The 18,010-nt window shown below is 38.0% G+C and overlaps 1 protein-coding gene across 3 annotated transcripts; it reads right to left on the bottom strand.

Annotated features, from left to right (window-relative positions):
• Window positions 1–9,169: 9,169 nt before the first annotated feature.
• On the bottom strand, window positions 9,170–16,355 carry LOC121255673. 3 transcript variants are annotated; one of them, XM_041156125.1, is made up of 4 exons: window positions 15,871–16,005; window positions 15,348–15,639; window positions 14,860–14,990; window positions 9,170–10,378 (listed from the first exon to the last, which is right to left on the bottom strand). In XM_041156125.1, exons 2-4 carry the CDS (start codon window positions 15,417–15,419, stop codon window positions 9,583–9,585), a joined length of 999 nt encoding a protein of 332 aa, XP_041012059.1. In that variant the 5' UTR covers window positions 15,420–15,639; window positions 15,871–16,005; the 3' UTR covers window positions 9,170–9,582. The 3 variants fall into 3 exon arrangements, with proteins under 3 accessions (XP_041012059.1, XP_041012061.1, XP_041012058.1); XM_041156127.1 differs by having other exon boundaries at window positions 15,465–15,639; XM_041156124.1 differs by lacking the exon at window positions 15,348–15,639 and having other exon boundaries at window positions 15,871–16,355.
• Between the last annotated feature and the right edge of the window lie 1,655 nt (window positions 16,356–18,010).

Below are 18,010 nucleotides of genomic sequence, written 5' to 3'. Positions count from 1 at the left end.
CATATGATAAGGATAAGGGTAGGTGGTGTATGAGATCTCACGTTACTTGGGAATGAGAAGTTCTTGCTCTTTATAAGATTCCAATAGGGCTCCAATTGTATCATTGACTAGTCTTTTTAGAGTATAGGCCATGTGGTTTGAGCCTTCCATTGGGGCGTTACAAATGACATCAGAGCTTATCTCAACCAGAAATGTGGGACTTGAGCCTTGCCACCTACAACGGACAGGCCCAACGAGGACGTCGGGAATTTAAGGGGGGGAGATTGTGATACCCCATATGATAAGGATAATGGTAGGTGGTGTATGAGATCCTACATTGCTGGGGAAGGAGAAGTTCTTGCTTTTTGTAATGTTCCAATTGTTCCAATGAGGCTTCAATTGTATCATTGACTAGCCTTTTGGAGTATAGGCCATGTGGTTTGAGCCTTTCATTGAGGCGTTACATAGTTGCTCTACAAGCAATCAATTGCTGAATTTCTATTGTATAACTTCTGATCTTTTATGCTTAGAAGGTGTGGTATTGCTTATTTATATTTGAAATTCTTGTCCCCATTTTGCACCAGCAGGTTATTTAGCAGGATTATGCTTGTTCTGCCTTACCTGGCCTGCTTAACTTCTTGTCTTCTTTCATGTTTAAAGTTGTGGTGAGGCCGCTGTTAGTTCAAGAAGTTAAGCAAGACTTTTTGGTGGGGCCTCTGTCATGAATGTTGTTGTGAGAGGATTGTGGTATCATTCGAACCTTCACAGATAGAAATGTGTTACATGAGTGGGGGTTATGGTCTTTCCTCAAGTGTTATTCGAGTCTTGTTTAGTTCATGGGTTTTTATGTGGGGCGTTTCACTTAGTCTAGTCATAAAATAGGAAGTTAATCCAATTGGGACAAGGTTAAGTTAAATTGTGTGCATACATATCATAGTAAACTGAGGAAATTAGAGTTGACTAATTGGTATTGAGTAATTTGGTTGTTGGAGGTATGCATGCCCTTGGTTGATTTTCTGTGTCTTTATTCTCTTTTCCCCTGTTACTGTTTAATTGACTGTGCACTGCATTGTCATAGCTTGCCGATTCATCTTTCTTGCAATCCTATGATCCTTGTTTTTTCATTAGACTTTTGAAAAATCTATAAACTGTGTTTCTTTCTCTTTTTCCCGTCACTGTTTAATTGACTGTGCAGTGTGCACTGCATTGTCATAGTTTGCCGATTCATCTTTCTTGCAATGCTTTGATCCTTGTTTGTTCATTATACTTTTGACACATCTATAAATATTTTCCTTAGATTTTGGATAAAATTATAATTGTTTTTCCTCCTTTTAACATTTTAGCTGGGAAATAACTCATCAGTACAACCTGCTTCTTTGTTTTTGATAGGTAGCACAAAACCTGTTCCTTTAAGAGACCATTCCTCTTGCTTTTGCTTCCCACCCTTTCGTAATCGTAGTGAATAGACAGTTATGAAAAAGTGGAGTTTTGAAAACTTTGCTTATAAGTGAAATGGAGACGGTTAGGGCATGCTTGGGAAATGAGATGGGATGAGAATTCTGTGAATAATAGTGAAATGGTTTGAGTTAAGATGTTTTATTGGGTTTTGGAAAAGGAGAGAGAAAAAGTTGAATAAAAATATTATAAAGTTAAAAAATTGTTTGAATACAATTTTTTAATATTATTTTTGTTTTGAAATTTGAAAAAGTTGTATTTGTTTTATTGTGTTTTGTTCGGAAGTTTAGAAAAGTTGTAATGATTAGGTAATGATTAGATGAAAAAGTTGAAGATTTGAAATTAAAAAGTGTTTTGTGTGTGAGTGATGTTTGGGAAGGAAATTATGGAAAGTTTTGAGATGAGATGAGATAGTCTCCACCTTTATTCCAAGCAATTCAGTTGGCAGCTCAAGTTGAATGGATGGAACAATGTTGTTAAAAGTGCGCTTAAGCACAAAGCACCAAGGGTTAAGCACCTCACTTAATAAAAGTGAAGTGCATTTTGAACATCGCAATTTAAGCGTGCTTTTTGCGCTTTTAGTGGTGAGCTTTAAGCAAAAAAATCACACTTCGTTACATTTTAATGAAGAAAGAATTTCTTTCAGTTCAGCACGTGATTCTATAGTGAGGCACCAAAAGTAATAAACATATACAGATGGTTTAATAAAATAAACCGGATGATTATACACTCTAGGATTGCATTGTATTGAGTATTTTAGAGTATACTCCAACATTTTTTTGTGTTCTTTTGGGCATTGGCTTTTGGATGTATTTTGATTTTTTTTCCAACTATATACTTATATTTTGATTATGGCTATCAAATATCATGGTTGTGTATATTTTTTATGCCACAATTGAACTATATATATATATATTTATAAGAAAATAAAATTTTATTGAAACTAGTAAACAAGCATTGTCCAAGTACACAAGGAGCATACGTAAGAGTACACCTCTTACACGTTAGGAGCTAGAGAATGATACAAGAAAGTCATGAAGAGTATATAAATTTTTATGTTTGAATTTTATATAATTATGTGATCACTTAGTTGTATGTTGCATAATACTCTAGTATAGGAGTGAATATGGTAAATATATTATTATATTTCCTCTTTAAAACCTTTTTTTTTATCGTATTCTATCATTTAAAAAAATGTGCACTTTACTTCGCTTAGGTGTGCACTTTGGGCCTAGGCTCTAGGTGGTTTATGCGCTTAAGTGCACCTAATGCTTTTAACAACACTAGGATGGTATCACATTTTGATTCTATAGTTGTGGAGGAGGCCAAGTGGACGGAAAGGGAGTTCGAGGAGACCGAGTTCCTTGAGGTGTTATTATCTCAACAAGGCTCCAGGTCAAGATGGGTTCTCTTTAGCCCTTTTTCAGACCTGCTGGGAGGAAGTTGGCTTGATGAATGTCTTTGGGGAGATCTACAAGCAAGGGAAGTTTGAAAAAAATCCTCAATGCCGCCTTCACAACCCTCATCTCGAAGGAAGTTGGGCTGTGAAAAATGAAAATCAAGGATTTTCGGCCTATTAGTCTTGTTAGAGTTGTTTACAAGCTTATCTCCAAAGTTCTAGTTGATAAAATAAATATAGTGCTGGGAAATGTTATATTTCATACAAAATTTGCCTTTATTAGGGAGAGACAGATCCTTGACCCAGTCATTGCTAGTGAGTGCCTCAACAGTAGACTTCCATCTTGGGTATCGGGAGTGCTTCATAAGGTGGACTCAGAAAAGGCATTCGATCACGTCAATTGGGACTTTTTGTTATTCCTGTTATGGAGATGTGGTTTTGGAGAACAATGGGTTGGACGGATAGTGCATTGCATCTCTCCATTGCGTTTCTTTTTTGTGCTTGTGAATGGCTCACCCTTTCAGTTTTTTTAGTAGCCCGTGGCTTTGAGGCAGAGGGACCCTTTATCTCTGCTATCGTTTATAGTTATCATGGAGTCCCTGAGCAGAATATTGGCAGCTGCTGTGGATTGTGGTTTGCTGTCAAGTTTCTTGATGCTATAGGAGCCCCAATAGGTGTAAGTTTCGCACCTCTTTGATGTGGATGATAATTTGATTTTCTGTGAGGCGAACCTAGGATATTTTTGCCGCTTACAATGGATTTTCCTTTATTTTGAAGTTGTTTCAATTTTGAAGATTAATCTAGCCAAATGTATATTGATTCCTATAGGACATTGCAAATATAGGCAGTTTGGCCAACATTCTTTGGTGTAGAGTGGCAGCCTTACCTATGAAATACTTGGGACCAACTTTGGGGCACCATATAAAGCCAGAAAAATGAAGATGACATGCTGTTGAAGATGAAGCATAGATTGGATAAATGGATGGAAGTGCTCTTACCTGTTGAAAGATGGCCTGCTCACCTTGATCAAAAGGACTGTATCCAGTCTATCCAGTTGTTATTTGTCATTGTTCCCTATCCCACTGAGCTTGGAAAATCATGTAGAGAAGCTTTGGAGGGATTTCTTGTGGCGTGGTAATGGGAAAGTAGCCAAGTTTCATCTTTTCGGTTGGATTAAGATTCACACCGGTTCCCACAGGAGGGTTGGGAGTTGGAGTCGTTTTGGTGTTTAATTGCACCCTACCAGGAAAATGGCTAAGACACTTTGCTGTGGAAAGGAAGGCATTATAGTGTTCAATGGTGGAAGTTATTGTATGGTTTGTATGGTAGTGTGTGGGGTGGATGCTCTCTCATGAAGATGGAGGGTCTTGAGATCTTGGGGCATGGAAATTCATAAGGAAGGGGTGGAGGGAAGTTCTCGTCACACTAGATTTGTGGTGGGAGATGGTGCCAAGATTAAATTTTGGTATGATTTGTGGTGATGAAATAGGGCTCGCAAGGAAACTTTGTGATGTGTACACCATTGCACGCTCTAGGGATGCTTCTGTGGACCAGATGGAGATATCTAGTACTTTTGCTCAATGGAATATTAGCTTTATCAGAGTGGCCTGTGATTGGGAGATGGATACCTTAATCGCATTCTTTAATCTGCTATATTCCTCTAGCTTGAGAGAGGAGTCGACAAGCTTCACTGGGCCCTGCCAAGAGAGGGATGCTTAATGCCTGGTCTTTTCTATAATGCATTATCATGAAAACAATCGCTTTCCTCTGGACTAAGGTTCCCACAAGGGTTGCCTTTTTTGCTTGGACAGCCTCTCTAGGCAAGATTCTTTCCTTTGGACAAAAGGACACATTGTAGCAATTGATTTGTGCTACATATATAAGCGGAGTGGGGAGTCCATGGATCATCATTTCCATCGTGAGATTGCTAGTGCTCTGTGGAGCTTAGATCATGCCTAGAAGAATATGGATCTTTGGTATTCTTGGAGAGGGTTAGGTGGCATCCCATAAATCGCAGCAGTGTCGAAAATGGTTCCTACTTGTCTCCTATGGTGTATTTAGAGGGAAAGGAACAATAGAAGTTTGAGGATCATGAATGGACTTTGGAAAAGCTTAAAACTTTCTTCTTCAACATTCTCTTCTTTTGGACAGCTTACGTAGACTTTAACGGCCTTATTTTTTCTTATTTTCTTGTATCTGTTTAGGTGAATTTCTTGTCCTCATTCTGTGTACTTGGTTGCACCTTTTGACCCTTTCGATGAAGTCTTGATACTTCTCAAAAAATAAATAAGCCTACAAAATATGAACATATTATCCTAAATCTCTGGCCTTCGAGCCGCAAAGTTTTTATAACATAGCAAGCATTCAAGCATTCATAGACAGGTTATCAGATCCATCCTAAGCAAATTTATTGGGAAGTTTATGTCTAGGGTAGCACCTAGGAGATTAGAAGCAAGCAAAAGGATTTCCATAAATTCTGAAGGATGGTTTAGAACATTTTAAATGGGCTTAAGTAGTGTAGAAAATCCCAAATTCCTCTGTTTTGGGCTACATATATGAAATGCAAGGTATTTTGCAAATTTAACCCTATCAAGCGTTGTTAGAAACAGACCTTGGCACTCTTGGAGCACAAAGTGCCAAGAAAAAGTGCTATCTCAACGGCACAGTTAAACTGCAGTAAAATCACATGCCTTCTGGTGAAGTGCCCTGCCCCAAAATGTGCTTTTTCTTATTTTCCACAATAGGGGTGATGATAGTATCCTTGGGATTGTTTTACTTTTTTGCTGCTTTTGATATTTTATTTTCAGGTATACGTTGTAACAAGATGTGTTTAATTTTGATATTGCTTTCTTAGTTGGTTTTTATCTTGTATTGCATGCAAAAATATATTTTTTAAGCAGAAGACGATGGTTGATATTGTTATATTTAAATGCCATATAAATAGATGATTGCCTTCCATTTGATGGTGATTATAATTAGGGAAATAACCCCTAGGGGTTGGCTCAAGTTATAAGGGCCTTGATCTTGGGGTTTTTGTCCCCCATGTCTAAGGTCCAAACCCTTGGGTGCAAACAATTTCTAGGGGTCACACCCAGTCAGCAAATAGCCGGTGTGATCCGTGTGGTGTGCATGCGTTATACACATCCAGGGTTTCGTTGGTTTAAAACCTTGTTGCATTTGCAGTTTCTGGGATTTTCGACATTAAAAAGAAAATTATTATGTAGAAATATTGTAAATTTAATTAGGATATGGACCCACCATCTTGTGCAATGGTGAAGCCTTCTAACCACTTGAGCATCAGGCAAAATTTTTGTTGGAGATCAGCCACTCCCTTCAACTTCAGTTACCTGTGTTGACCATTTCAATTGTTTTTTTTCTCTTTTGTTACCATATATAATGAATTTTTCTTCTGGAAATGTTGATACCTGTTATTTGAGAAAAGTGAACATCAGGTAGACATTTGTGCTTTGCACCCTGGACTTCATGATGCCTTTGCACTTGGGCGCACCTTGAGCAACAATTTTTTTTTTTTTTTGGTGGCTAATAAAGGGTGGTGACATTAAAAAGAATTTAAACCCAGAAGCTACAGGATTGCATCTACTGGTATGATTATCATCTGGAGCAAGATCTTGAAATGGATTGAAATTGTGGTTCTAGATTTAAATAGAAGTTTTAAAGCTGTTCCTTGTGTTATGATTGCTTTTTTTTTTTTTTTTTTTTTCAAATTTTTGCGTGGTTAGTTAATCTGTATGGGGATTTTTAAAGGAGTTGGAATGTTTTAATTGTAACAGTTGAATAGAAGCTTAGAACTGTGTCTTCGGCTGTATTTACCACATTTTTGGTCTGGCATTTCATGGCCACAGTTATAATTTGGATGAGGATCTTGAGGGGATTAAAATCATCAGTAATTCTTAGAGTTTAATGGAAGGATAGAGTCGTCGTTGCTTTTCTTCAATTTAGTAGCATTCTAATTTGTTGATTGGAGAGTTTTCTTGTAGGTCTCTTTTTTCTTTGTTGGTGTAGCTGTGCTCCCTTCTCTCCCCCTATCTTCTTTTCTTCTCTTCTTGTAGCGTAATGTCTTGAAGCTATTTTGATACAATGTTGCCATTTGGTTAATCCATGTTTCATATCTGTCTTTCACATCTAACTTTGCTTCAATATGAATTGGATACAGACATCCTTATTCCCTTAAATTTGCCAATTGCAAACTCTATTTTTGTATCTGATTTAACATAAAGATGTGTGGCACAGTTGTGGAAGTTAGATGTTGTGAAAGATCCTCTCTTTTGGATGAATTGGTTCCTTTTAACCGTTTGTCCGTGAGAGTTTAGCAGGAGATTGTTGTCTATATGACCGACAGACTGTAATTTTCATACATCTATGATATATGCTTGAAATATGGCCCACTTGGAGTCTATGATAATGATTGTGTTATATGCTTTGTCTTTTGTCTTTCGCTGAAGTGCATAGTTGAGTTCTGAATACATGGTAACGATACATCATATTGTTACAGGTTATGCCCACCAGTTTTTGGGGTTTTTCGGTCTGATCACCCTTCAACTAATTAAAGTTTCATACATCATGGCAGGTGTAACTACTGCAAAATTGAGGTAAATATTTGATGTAGATTTTGGACAGGACAATTCTAATAATTATCTGCTATATGAGTACACTTCTTTTGCCAAGACTTCTTCTACCAGTGTACAGATAGATAGTTCTCTTACATGCTCATCGTAGTTGGTGCCTTTGTTTGCCATGCCTTTTGATTTTGTGGTTTATATGTGATTTGTTTCGTTCTGTCACACTCAGCTGAGTATATTTTCTGACAATGAGTTCGATAAATGCCTGCTCTATATTATACTTGGAACGTTACACAAAAATTGGTTGTTGATTACTGGGCCATTCACTTCTTTTTATGTTGTCGTCTTTCACAAAAATATTCTTTACTGGGCCATTCACTTCTGGTGTTTCCTCTTTAAGAAATTTTCTTTACCATGCCTCAAGTCTCGTACAAATAAATCTTTCACGGACTGATTTTTTTTTTGTTTTTTGTTTTCTATAATCGGTGAAACACTTTACATTAAATGAATTTAGTTCATTTTGCAAGACCAACCTTGGGGTTCAATGTTGAAAATTTTGGTCAATAACTCTGTTCTGGGCTAGGTTGAGATTGGCCCTTTGGTGGTTTTTTTTTTGTTTTTTGGGTCCAATGGGGTGGCAAAAAATGTATTATATTTTTTAGAATTTTAATTTCATTATTTGAAATAAGAAAAAATAGTTTTGCATGTGGCAAATCCCGGTGTCCCACGTGTTTTTTTGTTAATTAGGACCGACAAATCCAAAATTTGTCATAGCACAATGATGCGTTATCCATTAAAAAAAATAAAAAAAGTATAGGGCGGGGGTAATGGATCAAATTTTCTTCAAATGTTCTCATGCATTTGGAATTTCCTTTGTTAAACTGACTGACGTTTCTCTTGGATGGCCTTTTTCATTCGAGGACTGCAATAGCCACAAAGAGATTACACAAAAACAATCACACAAACTGACGTGGTTTCACGTGATCCGTTAGATTTACTTTACAATAAAAATAATTTTACAATCTGACGAACCACATGAAGCCACATCAGTTTGTGTGATTACTTTTGTGTAATTCATTTGTGGCTAAAGTATTTCTCTTTTCATTTATAATAAAAGCTTCGTAAGCCTGTGCTTCTACCACAGATTGTGGGAGGTGTTGGGTGTTCTCTGAATCTCTAATGCCTCTGTGAGTGAGATAGCTGGCCTTGGATGCTGGCCCCGGTCCTTAGACAATGAGGTATTTGTACGCTTTTACTGCCCACTTGGTAACTTGTACAATCTCTTAGCAAAGAGAGTTCTGTTACTCCTAAGATATCATGTAAATATACTGTTTATTATGAGATCAAAATGTAGTGATAAAAATACTGAACATTTTTTAATACTAACTGATGCGGCAAAGCTTTTAGATCATCATGTGTTTAACGCGTCAGTAAGCTGGCTTGTATATATTTTGCAAGATGATATTGAGGATACCTTCTCCTTGTGGCTAAAATGGTTGGATTTGATTTGTAAAGAGAGAATTTAATTTTAAACCTGTTTTGATTGGTTGTCTCTATTATGTTCTCAATTGAGGATTGACAACTGGGTTCTTCGGTCTCCTTTTTTTTTTTTTTTTTGAAATATAACCGCAGTGTGTTTATGAACAGAGTTTGTGTATGCCTGTGTGCCTCCTATCTTGCAATTTGCAAGCCTATTGAAGAAGAGTCTGGTTTACAAAGGAAATAATATGAAATGCAAACAAGCACCAGACATTGGTAACAGATGTAGCAGCAATACATTAAATGATAATTGAGCCCAATCTCCAAGTTCTGATCTGAATATACAAAAGATCAAGACATAAATAATATTATGAACAATTTTTCTTAACAGTCGGAGGAGACCAAAAATATCTAATATACATTCTCTAAAAGGTACCGTAAAAAAATGCATACAATTCTCTCATTACAAAAAATTTTAATACATAAACGATGTGGCAGGAACGCATCTGAACCATACACACACATTAGCTGTTTCTTTGATCCTCCATTCTTTGCTGTTCATGTCAGTTTCCTTTAATTACCACGTAAAATCTCCCCGGGAGACGACCGATAAAACATTTGACTAAAGAACTCTCACATATTACGCGTTGGCAACGAATGGCCCTGAAAAAAATTTATATCAACGTGAACTTAGTCAAGTGCGGCTTTGTTTCTACGCCCCGACGTAGGCTTTGGCAAGCCATCAAAAATTGGTCTTGCAATGGCTGCAGTTGAAAGAGCCTGCAAATCTGGTTTCAAACTCCACCTTGCAGTAGTCCAAATGGATGAAGAACTACTGCTGCTGTCCTGATCCTGCAAACTTGATGTGCTCGATGACTTCCTCACCCCAGAAGAGCCATCAGCAACAACAGCATCTCCCAAACCAATTGGTATGGGGTTCAACCCGCCCATTTCAGCATCACTTGTTGAGGTAGTTCGGCTTGCTGCTTTGGGTCTCAAGGCTAAGCCCCCCTTTGCCGTTATTGCCAAAAACCCACCATTGTTGCTGTTATTCTCCATCAACATTTCTGGCGTGTGAGAAGTAAAGTCAGTTTCAGACTTCTGACGCCTTCTGAGAACTTTCTCACTCCATTTGTCAGAATCATCGTCCCAAGCTTCTGTGGCAGGCAGGGTGTGTGCTAGTTCACCATTCCCATCCAACAAGCTTTTAGATTTTCTGTGATGGCTCAAAGGAGGGTTGGAAAGTGGTGAAACGCTGGGAAAGGGCCCATCTTCTAAATAATGAGAAGTGGCTCTTTTGTAGACTGCCATTTCAAAGCCTTCAGGTGTAGTCTTCTGATCTCTTGGTTTGAGTCCATAGTAACCTTGTAAAGAGTTCATGGCTGGAGAGACCTTCCTCTTGGGGGACTCAACTCTCAGGGACTGAAATGATTCAAAAAATTCATGGTGCCTCCGCCGGGGTGGGGTGTGTTCACAACTGCTCTGTCTGCATGAGTGTCAGCATGGTCAGCTACCAAAGGGTTCACATGTTAAAAATACTTGCTATTTCTTATTCAGAAATATGTAAATGTGTAATTGATTATAAAATCTAAAGAAATATTGAAGAGAAAGTAAAGAGTTTCAAGGAAATGAACCTTATAACTAGTACGTATAGCAGATCATACAAGACATGAGTATCATGAGTATTCTTTATTACAAATACCAAATGTCACAGAACATACTACTCAAAGGATTCTTATTGAGGCACATTCATCCAGAGATTTTAAGTGCCAGGCTGTTGCCCTAAAAACAGCTGTGGTATATGGAATTGAAGCAGAATAGACTCTGGAGTAGGCTGTGTTGCCAAATCGGATGAGGATATTTAGAAATCTAACGCTATATTAGTTTCTTTACCCCTTAGAAGATTTAGTAGATGGTGTTTGATGTCTAAGGAATTTGAGGCGCTGTCTGGTATTAAAACAGTGTCTAGGCAAGCAAACCTAGGATTCCAAAGTAATCACACGTTTGAAGGAGAAGGTGATCACACCCTCATATTCAAGAAAAAGGTGATCACACTTTTTATAGACTATTCCCAATCCTTCTCATGAGACTCCCAAGTAAAAACTGAAAAAAAATTTAAAATCTCAAGAAATTACCAGATTACCCAAAATTAACTAAAACATAAGATTTCATAGGATTCCATGAATATCAAGATGCCTAATACCCCGGTCCCACAATTGAAACATGAATAACCTACAGAGTAGTAGGTTATAAAGGTTTCATGGGCTACAAGTCCCACATTGGTTACTTACTAGGTGAAACTGGTCTTTATAAGTGATTCCATGGAAGTTTCAAATTAAATAGTCTTTTAAGGGTTATAGTGTAGATGTGTGGCTAGTTAGTGTTTTCCATTGATGGTTACACATGATATCTGAGCCACCTAGTAAGGTTAGTGCATGACATGGCCTTGATGAGGGTTTAAGAATTTTAGGATGAAGAGTTTGTAACATCCTGTTCCCACATTCGAAATAAGGATAACCTACCTAGAGTAGGTAAGTATAAAGGTAGTCTTGGGTGCTAAGTCCCACATTGGCTACCTACTAGGTGAAACTAAGCTTAATGGTTCTGGCAAAACTTCAAATTGATTACTCTTTCTGATGTTAGGTACAGATGTGCTAGCGTTTTCCTAGATTCACTCATGACTTAGCACTCATGACTACTTTTATAACCTACCCACTCTACGTGGGCCATTCATATTCCCAACGTGGGATTTGGTGTCACAAGATGATTATGAAAGATTTTTTCCTTTCAAGTTTGTTCTTCTGGGATCTTCTTGCTGGTTGAATCAGGAATGAGGGAGAATGAAAAATGAACTTGCCAAACAGCTGAAAAGTACGAGCAAAATGCTTTGAAGATGTACATTCTACTTACACTTAGAAAGAAAAAGCCTGCTAGCCCCATTCATACCAGTCAGGGCCCCTTGGCCTGTTCCTTTGTTAGTACACTTGTCATTTCAGCAATGAATTACAGAATAGCTATGTTGTAAACCTTCTATTAAACTTTGACCCAAGGGTTTTCTTCTGAAATGCAATTTTAAAGGCAAAAATATATGCCATATATGGGGCATGCCATCAAGGACACCAGCTTGTTTTAATGGGTATGCCCCTTGGCCTGTTCCTTTGCTTGTATATTTGTCATTTCAGCAACGAATTACAGAATAGCTATACTGTCAACCTTCTGCTAAAACTTTGACCCAATGGTTTTCTTCTGAAATGCAATTTTAAAAATATATGCCATCAAGAAGAACACCATCCTGTTTTAATGAGTGTGAAAACTGCATTCCCTACCCTCCCTCCCCCTCCTTGCCCCATCAGGTAAAACATCAATTAACCGATTAACAAGAAAAGAATAAAGGAGTGAAAACACAGGAGCATGTAGTGGGGAAAGGACTTTTTTATAAGTAGGAAAAGGGGACATTGTTAATAAACAATTCCGTCAAGTTACTTCTTCTGTTTTCTGATGACTTTCCCTTTTTCGTTTTCCTGGCATGGGCAGGAGATTATAACCAGCGTCCCTCTTATTTTTACCCATACTTCTGTCCATTTTCCAACGAATTTTATTTTCTTCCTAATCATACCCCACAAATTCTCTACTCCTAAACGAACAGTCATGGAGGTTGGTTTGCGGTTGTATTCAGTTGGTGTTTTGGGGGGGGGGGGGGGGGGGGAGTGGAGATGTAGAGACACAGATAGGAGAGACATGATTGGATAACATAATTGGAAGGAAAAAACTTCGTAGGAGAACTTGAACAAAATGCTATTAAGATCGTTGATTGAAAAGAAGCCAAAGAATGGGTCTTAGAGCCTGTTTGGCACAGGAGGAGGTTTTTAATTACAGTAGGGATGTTTTCACCATGTAGTTTAAGTTTTTTCAATTTCTTACCAAACATATAAAACTCTAAAAAACATCTCACTCAAAAACCTTTTCACTTCTTCAATTAAAATAACATTAAAATAATAAAATAGTATAAAAAATGAAAAAATTTCCAGGTCTGGCCACCACCCTGTTGTGGCTCAGGACCCAGGAGTGGCCAGTGGTGCCACCCTCAGCCACGCCGAATATGTTCTATTATTATTTTTTTTTGATAAGTAATAATCTTTATTGATGTGAATGAAATTAGGCAGTGCCCAAGTACACAGGAAATATACTAAGAGAGGCACCTAATTACATTCTAATAGACTAGAAAGAAGATAAGAACTCATGAACATTCCCTCCCCTCAATACAATAGCAGAAAACCACTGGAAAATAGAGAATACAAAAAAGTTCCAGATTTCCCCCATTGCACGCTCCTTGTTATTAAAACATCTGTCATTCCTTTCCAACCATAAACACCACATTAAGCACAAAGGAATCATCCGCCACACGGCTGCTAATTGGGCACTACTATGAGACCTATTCCAGCATGCTAATAGGTCCACCACACTCTTGGGCATAGCCCAACTTAGCCCAGCTCTACTAAGAATACCAGCCCAAAGCTCCCCAGCCACCTCACAATGTAAGAGCAAGTGATCTACCGATTCTCCACTTTTTTTACACATGTAGCACCACTCCATGATCACCATACCTCGTTTTCTTAAATTGTCAACCGTCAATATCTTCCCATGAGCAGCTGTCCAAGTGAAAAAAGCAACTTTAGAAGGCACTAACACCTTCCATATACTCTTCCATGGAAAGAAAGTGGGCTGTAGGACTGTCAAAGCCTTATAGTTACTTATATTCAGCAAAGCTAGGGGTCAATGGGGAAGACCGTATGTTGTTGTTATTATTATTATTATTATTATTTTTATAAGTATTATTATTATTATTATTATTATTATTTTAATTTAAATAATAATTTAAAAAAATCACAAATTCATTATTAGAACATATTTTTAAGGTGGGACCCACAACTTTCACAAAAATCTATAAAACTTTCATCTCAACTTCATTTCTTCACTATTCATAAAAAACTTCCCGACCTTTTACATCAAAACATCACTTGCCTCAATGCCAAAGCAAGAGGGGTATTGGCAATATAGATGATAAAGCCATGACAAAACAGACAAGTGATTGTGAGGCCGACTTCAGCCAAATCATGCTCCCCACGCATCACACCTCATGACATTGATGTGACCATCAAGAATGTGAACCATTGTGAACACCACCACGACGATAACTACTGCTACCATAGCATCATCATTGCTACCACTATGCTTACACCAGTTCACCTTCCAACATGCCCTCACTCCATCCCAAACCACAGCATCACAAACGCTACCAGGAACCTCCAAAGTCACAGGAAATACCCACAAGAAACCCTTACCCTACTACCACTGCTATCATCAAATCCATACCCTTCTGTGGTTTTACAAAATACCATCATCCTGATGCGATCTTTTCAATGTTGACCTTATTGCCACGGATTTCTTACCATCAAAATAGCACACACCCACTGTATCACCACCCAATGTCAACACTAGCTCAAGTCCAGATATGTTGAAATAAAGAATTATAATTAATGCAAATTAATAAAATTACGTTCCTAAATATTTCCTCTATTACATTGTCAATTGAGAGAGAGAGAGAGAGAGAGAGAGAGTTTATTTAGTGCCATATAACCAATATTTTTAGCAGAAGATATTTCACAAAGAGGCTGGCTGATGACTTTTTTATTTTTTATTTTTTTATTTTTATAGGTAAGAGGCTGATAAATTTTACCTTTACAAACTAAAGGAAACTAAAGCAAAGTGCAATTAAATGACACTAAAAGGAAAGAAGGAAAAAGAAAAATATGGGTGACCATTATGAGAGTAAAGTCATATAAATTAACAAAATGGTGCATACTTTCATAAAATATCATGGAAGAGAAGTTCGGATAAGGTTCTTGAGCAATCGCATGAGAACATTAATGAAAGTACTGAATGGAACAATGAGTGAAATGTAAATACCCGGGAGTGATGGAACCATTTGATAAACAAGGAGATGGAGGATGCCTTCCAGGCAGAGGAATCTGGAGATACTTGAGAGCAAACATTTGGAGATCTGTAACCAAGCCATTCATCTTTTTTATGTCGGCCACCTATAAGACCAAATAAACAAATATCAGCACCAAACTTAAGTAAGTTTTCTTTTTTCTTTTCCTAAAAAACAGAAAACATCATCAGTAAAAACTGGAAACAGGAGTAAACAGAAAATTCACGACATATTTTTTAAAAACTCCAAGGGCGCTACTGATAGACTTCTTTAGGCCGTGTAGTAAAAAATTCACAACATAATAAATCGCCAAAAGCTCTAACATCAATCCCCATGATTAAGGAAAAAAAAAAAGAACATTTGGAAGTTAAGTCGAAACCGGTGTACAGTTCAAAACTGCAATTGACTATCTTGGTGCTAGGTTTATGTTATTAAAATAATTGCGCTTGTCTCCAACGTTTACCCCATTTTCCAGCTCAGTCAACAGATGCGACTCGTAATCCGTGATGATAGAATGCTCAAGTCCTCCGTGCATAAGATATGTAGCTATACAAACATCTAAAGAAGAAAATTAGCTCACAGAAAAGAGGAAAGAGAACACAGCAGCCAGCCAGTCCTGGATTTGTTCTTTTTTTTCTCTCTTTGTTTTACCCTCGCTATATATTGCATTGACAGTTGTATAAGAAAATCAGTCAGATTTTTCTCAGCCTTGACTTTATTGGTCCGTGTTCCTTATAAAGGAATAAGTCAAAATTCTGACGATATCGTAGAAGGAAACGAAAAAAATCAGTTTGCATACCTCGACGCCGATGAACAATCATCAGTGTTATACAATGGATCATAAGGAATTGCACAAGTCAAAATCACAAGGAATTACTTAAGGCAAAATCAACGTTAGTCTACGAACAATTATCAGTGTTGATACAATTATTACATCCAATAACAATCAAACAGATAAATGTTAGTGTATAATGGAACAAGCATACCTCGACGCCGTACTTGATGGCGATGCCGGCGAGAGTATCCAGCTTGGAAACGGGGTGTTCAATGTAACCAACAGCAGCATCGGACTTGAGCACAGATGGAGGCGAAGAGATCGGCAGAGACTCTCCATCTGTATCTCTATTGCCTTGGTTATCATACACCGTATAATTGTGGTAATTACAATTGCCATTCCTATTTTCCATCCGTATCGAACTCAATGCCAGATCGATCTCGAAACCTCTACCCGATATCAATCATCGGAAAACATACAATAATCGAATCACGTAGGGGCTGATTGCGGAGTTGGATCCGAGAATTGGGAAAGGTTCGGTGCCAAAACAAAGATAAAAACCTCAGATCGGAGTATCTATTGTTCTGGATCGACGAAAAAGATACTTAACTTTTTCCCCCCAAGAGAAAAGAATGAATGGAAGGACGGAAACTGGGTGAGTGCCCTCTCTCTCTCTCTCTCTCTCTCTCTCTCTCATTCAATTAATGGTAAATCTAAAATATTCAGTATTTATAGCGTGATAAGTTCGGTTCGGTCAACTCAAAATATAATTCAAAAATATAATTAATACGTTGAAGATTAACGACATAGACACAACTCCATATTCTTGTACATTAAAAAAAAAAAAAAAAAAACTTCATATTCTTGTATGTAAACCTCAATAAATTTGTAAAACAATGATATTCCTTGTTCATACATTTTTTCTATGGGTTGGAGCCCATAAATATCGTTAAATGGCCCACGATGATAGTCTGGATGTTGATACAGTGCTCGAATGCTATCCGAGAAATAAGTAATAAATAAAGCATTAAATTGTAAATAAAGAGAGAGACACAGAGATTTACGTAATTCTGCATAAAAACCTACTTCAACGGGTCGTTAGGGGGTGAGATCCACTATATTAGGTGGTTTTACAATCTCTTATGATCTCTCATAACTCTTAATACAGTGAAGAGAATGGAGTTTCTAGAAGGTTGAAGATGTCTCCCTTTTAGAGAGAGAGTCCCCCCGAGATGGTAAAGAAGCATTTCCTTGTAGAGTTATCCGATCCCCTCATTCGTAGTGTTCACTTTTACAGATTTTTCCTTCCTTCTCTGGACTATTTGAGTCATACTTGCCTTATATCACTTTCATCCGTCAACTTTCCTTTTATCCTTGGTAATGGGCTTCCAATGGGTTGGATCTTAGTTCATTTCATAACCAATAGATGCCCATGATTATAGAGGTGACCTGCTGGCAGCGGTTATGGCGAAAGAGGAAGCCTTGATTGCATGCGCATGCCTTGAAAATTCTCACTGAGGTAACGGGAGGCTTGCTTGACCACACTATTGTGGTAGAGGTGTATATATGCCTTATTTTTTGGAGCTCAGCCTACATGCTGTGGCAAAGGCGTATGTGTGCCACATTTGCCATGGCGAAAGGCTTGCTCGACGTGCTATTGTGGCAAAGGCGTATGTGCCTTGTTTGCTAGAGTTCAGTTTGCATGCTGCTAGGTTTGGCTGTTGTGGCAAAGGCGTATGTGTGCCATGTTTAGTGTGGCGAGAGGTGTGCTCGATCGTGCTGCTGTGGCGAAATTGTATGTGTGTCACTTTTTTCGTGGTGAGAGACGTGCTTGACTGTGCTACTGTGGCGAAGTTTTATGTGGGCCTTGTTTGTCGAAACATGGTCGTTAAGGTTTGTGTTAGTCTTGATAGCTAAAACATGATTGCCAAGGTCAGTGTTAGCCTTAGTCGTGGAAACATGGTCATCTAGGTCTGTGTTACCCTTGGTCGTCGAAGCTCAGCCTGCATGCTGTTAGGCTTAGCTATCTAGGTGTGGGAGGCTTCCTCGATCGCTATCACAAAGAGAGGTCTGCTTGACTGCTATCGCAACGAGAGGTCTGCTTTCGTGGCGAAGACATATGTGTGCCTTGTTTGCCTATTTTGCAGAGGGCCCAAGTGCTTGACTTTAGGGAGGCCTGGCTATTTTGAGAGTTTTTCACTAAAAACGAAACTGGTTAGTGCAAATAAACTGATCTACAAGTTTGAGGCTTGCAAACTTGAGCCAAGTGGCTTGACGTTTGGTAAGAAATCGATTTCAATAGTGCTCAAGTAAAGCTCAACCCCATTGTTAGGATTTTTCCTCTCTTTCTT

Source organism: Juglans microcarpa x Juglans regia, chromosome 3D (assembly GCF_004785595.1).
Source record: "Juglans microcarpa x Juglans regia isolate MS1-56 chromosome 3D, Jm3101_v1.0, whole genome shotgun sequence".
Taxonomy (NCBI): Eukaryota; Viridiplantae; Streptophyta; class Magnoliopsida; order Fagales; family Juglandaceae; genus Juglans; species Juglans microcarpa x Juglans regia.
The sequence above is the reverse complement of the archived record's forward strand: the minus strand, read 5'-3'. Positions and strand labels throughout refer to the sequence as shown.

What these genes read in the sequence shown, in the direction of transcription:
- LOC121255673 (XM_041156124.1), bottom strand. Translation starts at nt 16,071, where the DNA reads ATGGAAAATAGGAATGGCAATTGTAATTACCACAATTATACGGTGTAT. An exon ending in CCATCAAGTACGGCGTCGAG is followed by an intron (nt 14,991 to 15,870) that starts GTATGCTTGTTC and finishes TTGGTCTTATAG; the next exon opens with GTGGCCGACATAAAAAAGAT. An exon ending in AATGGTTCCATCACTCCCGG is followed by an intron (nt 10,379 to 14,859) that starts GTATTTACATTT and finishes ACACTCATGCAG; the next exon opens with ACAGAGCAGTTGTGAACACA.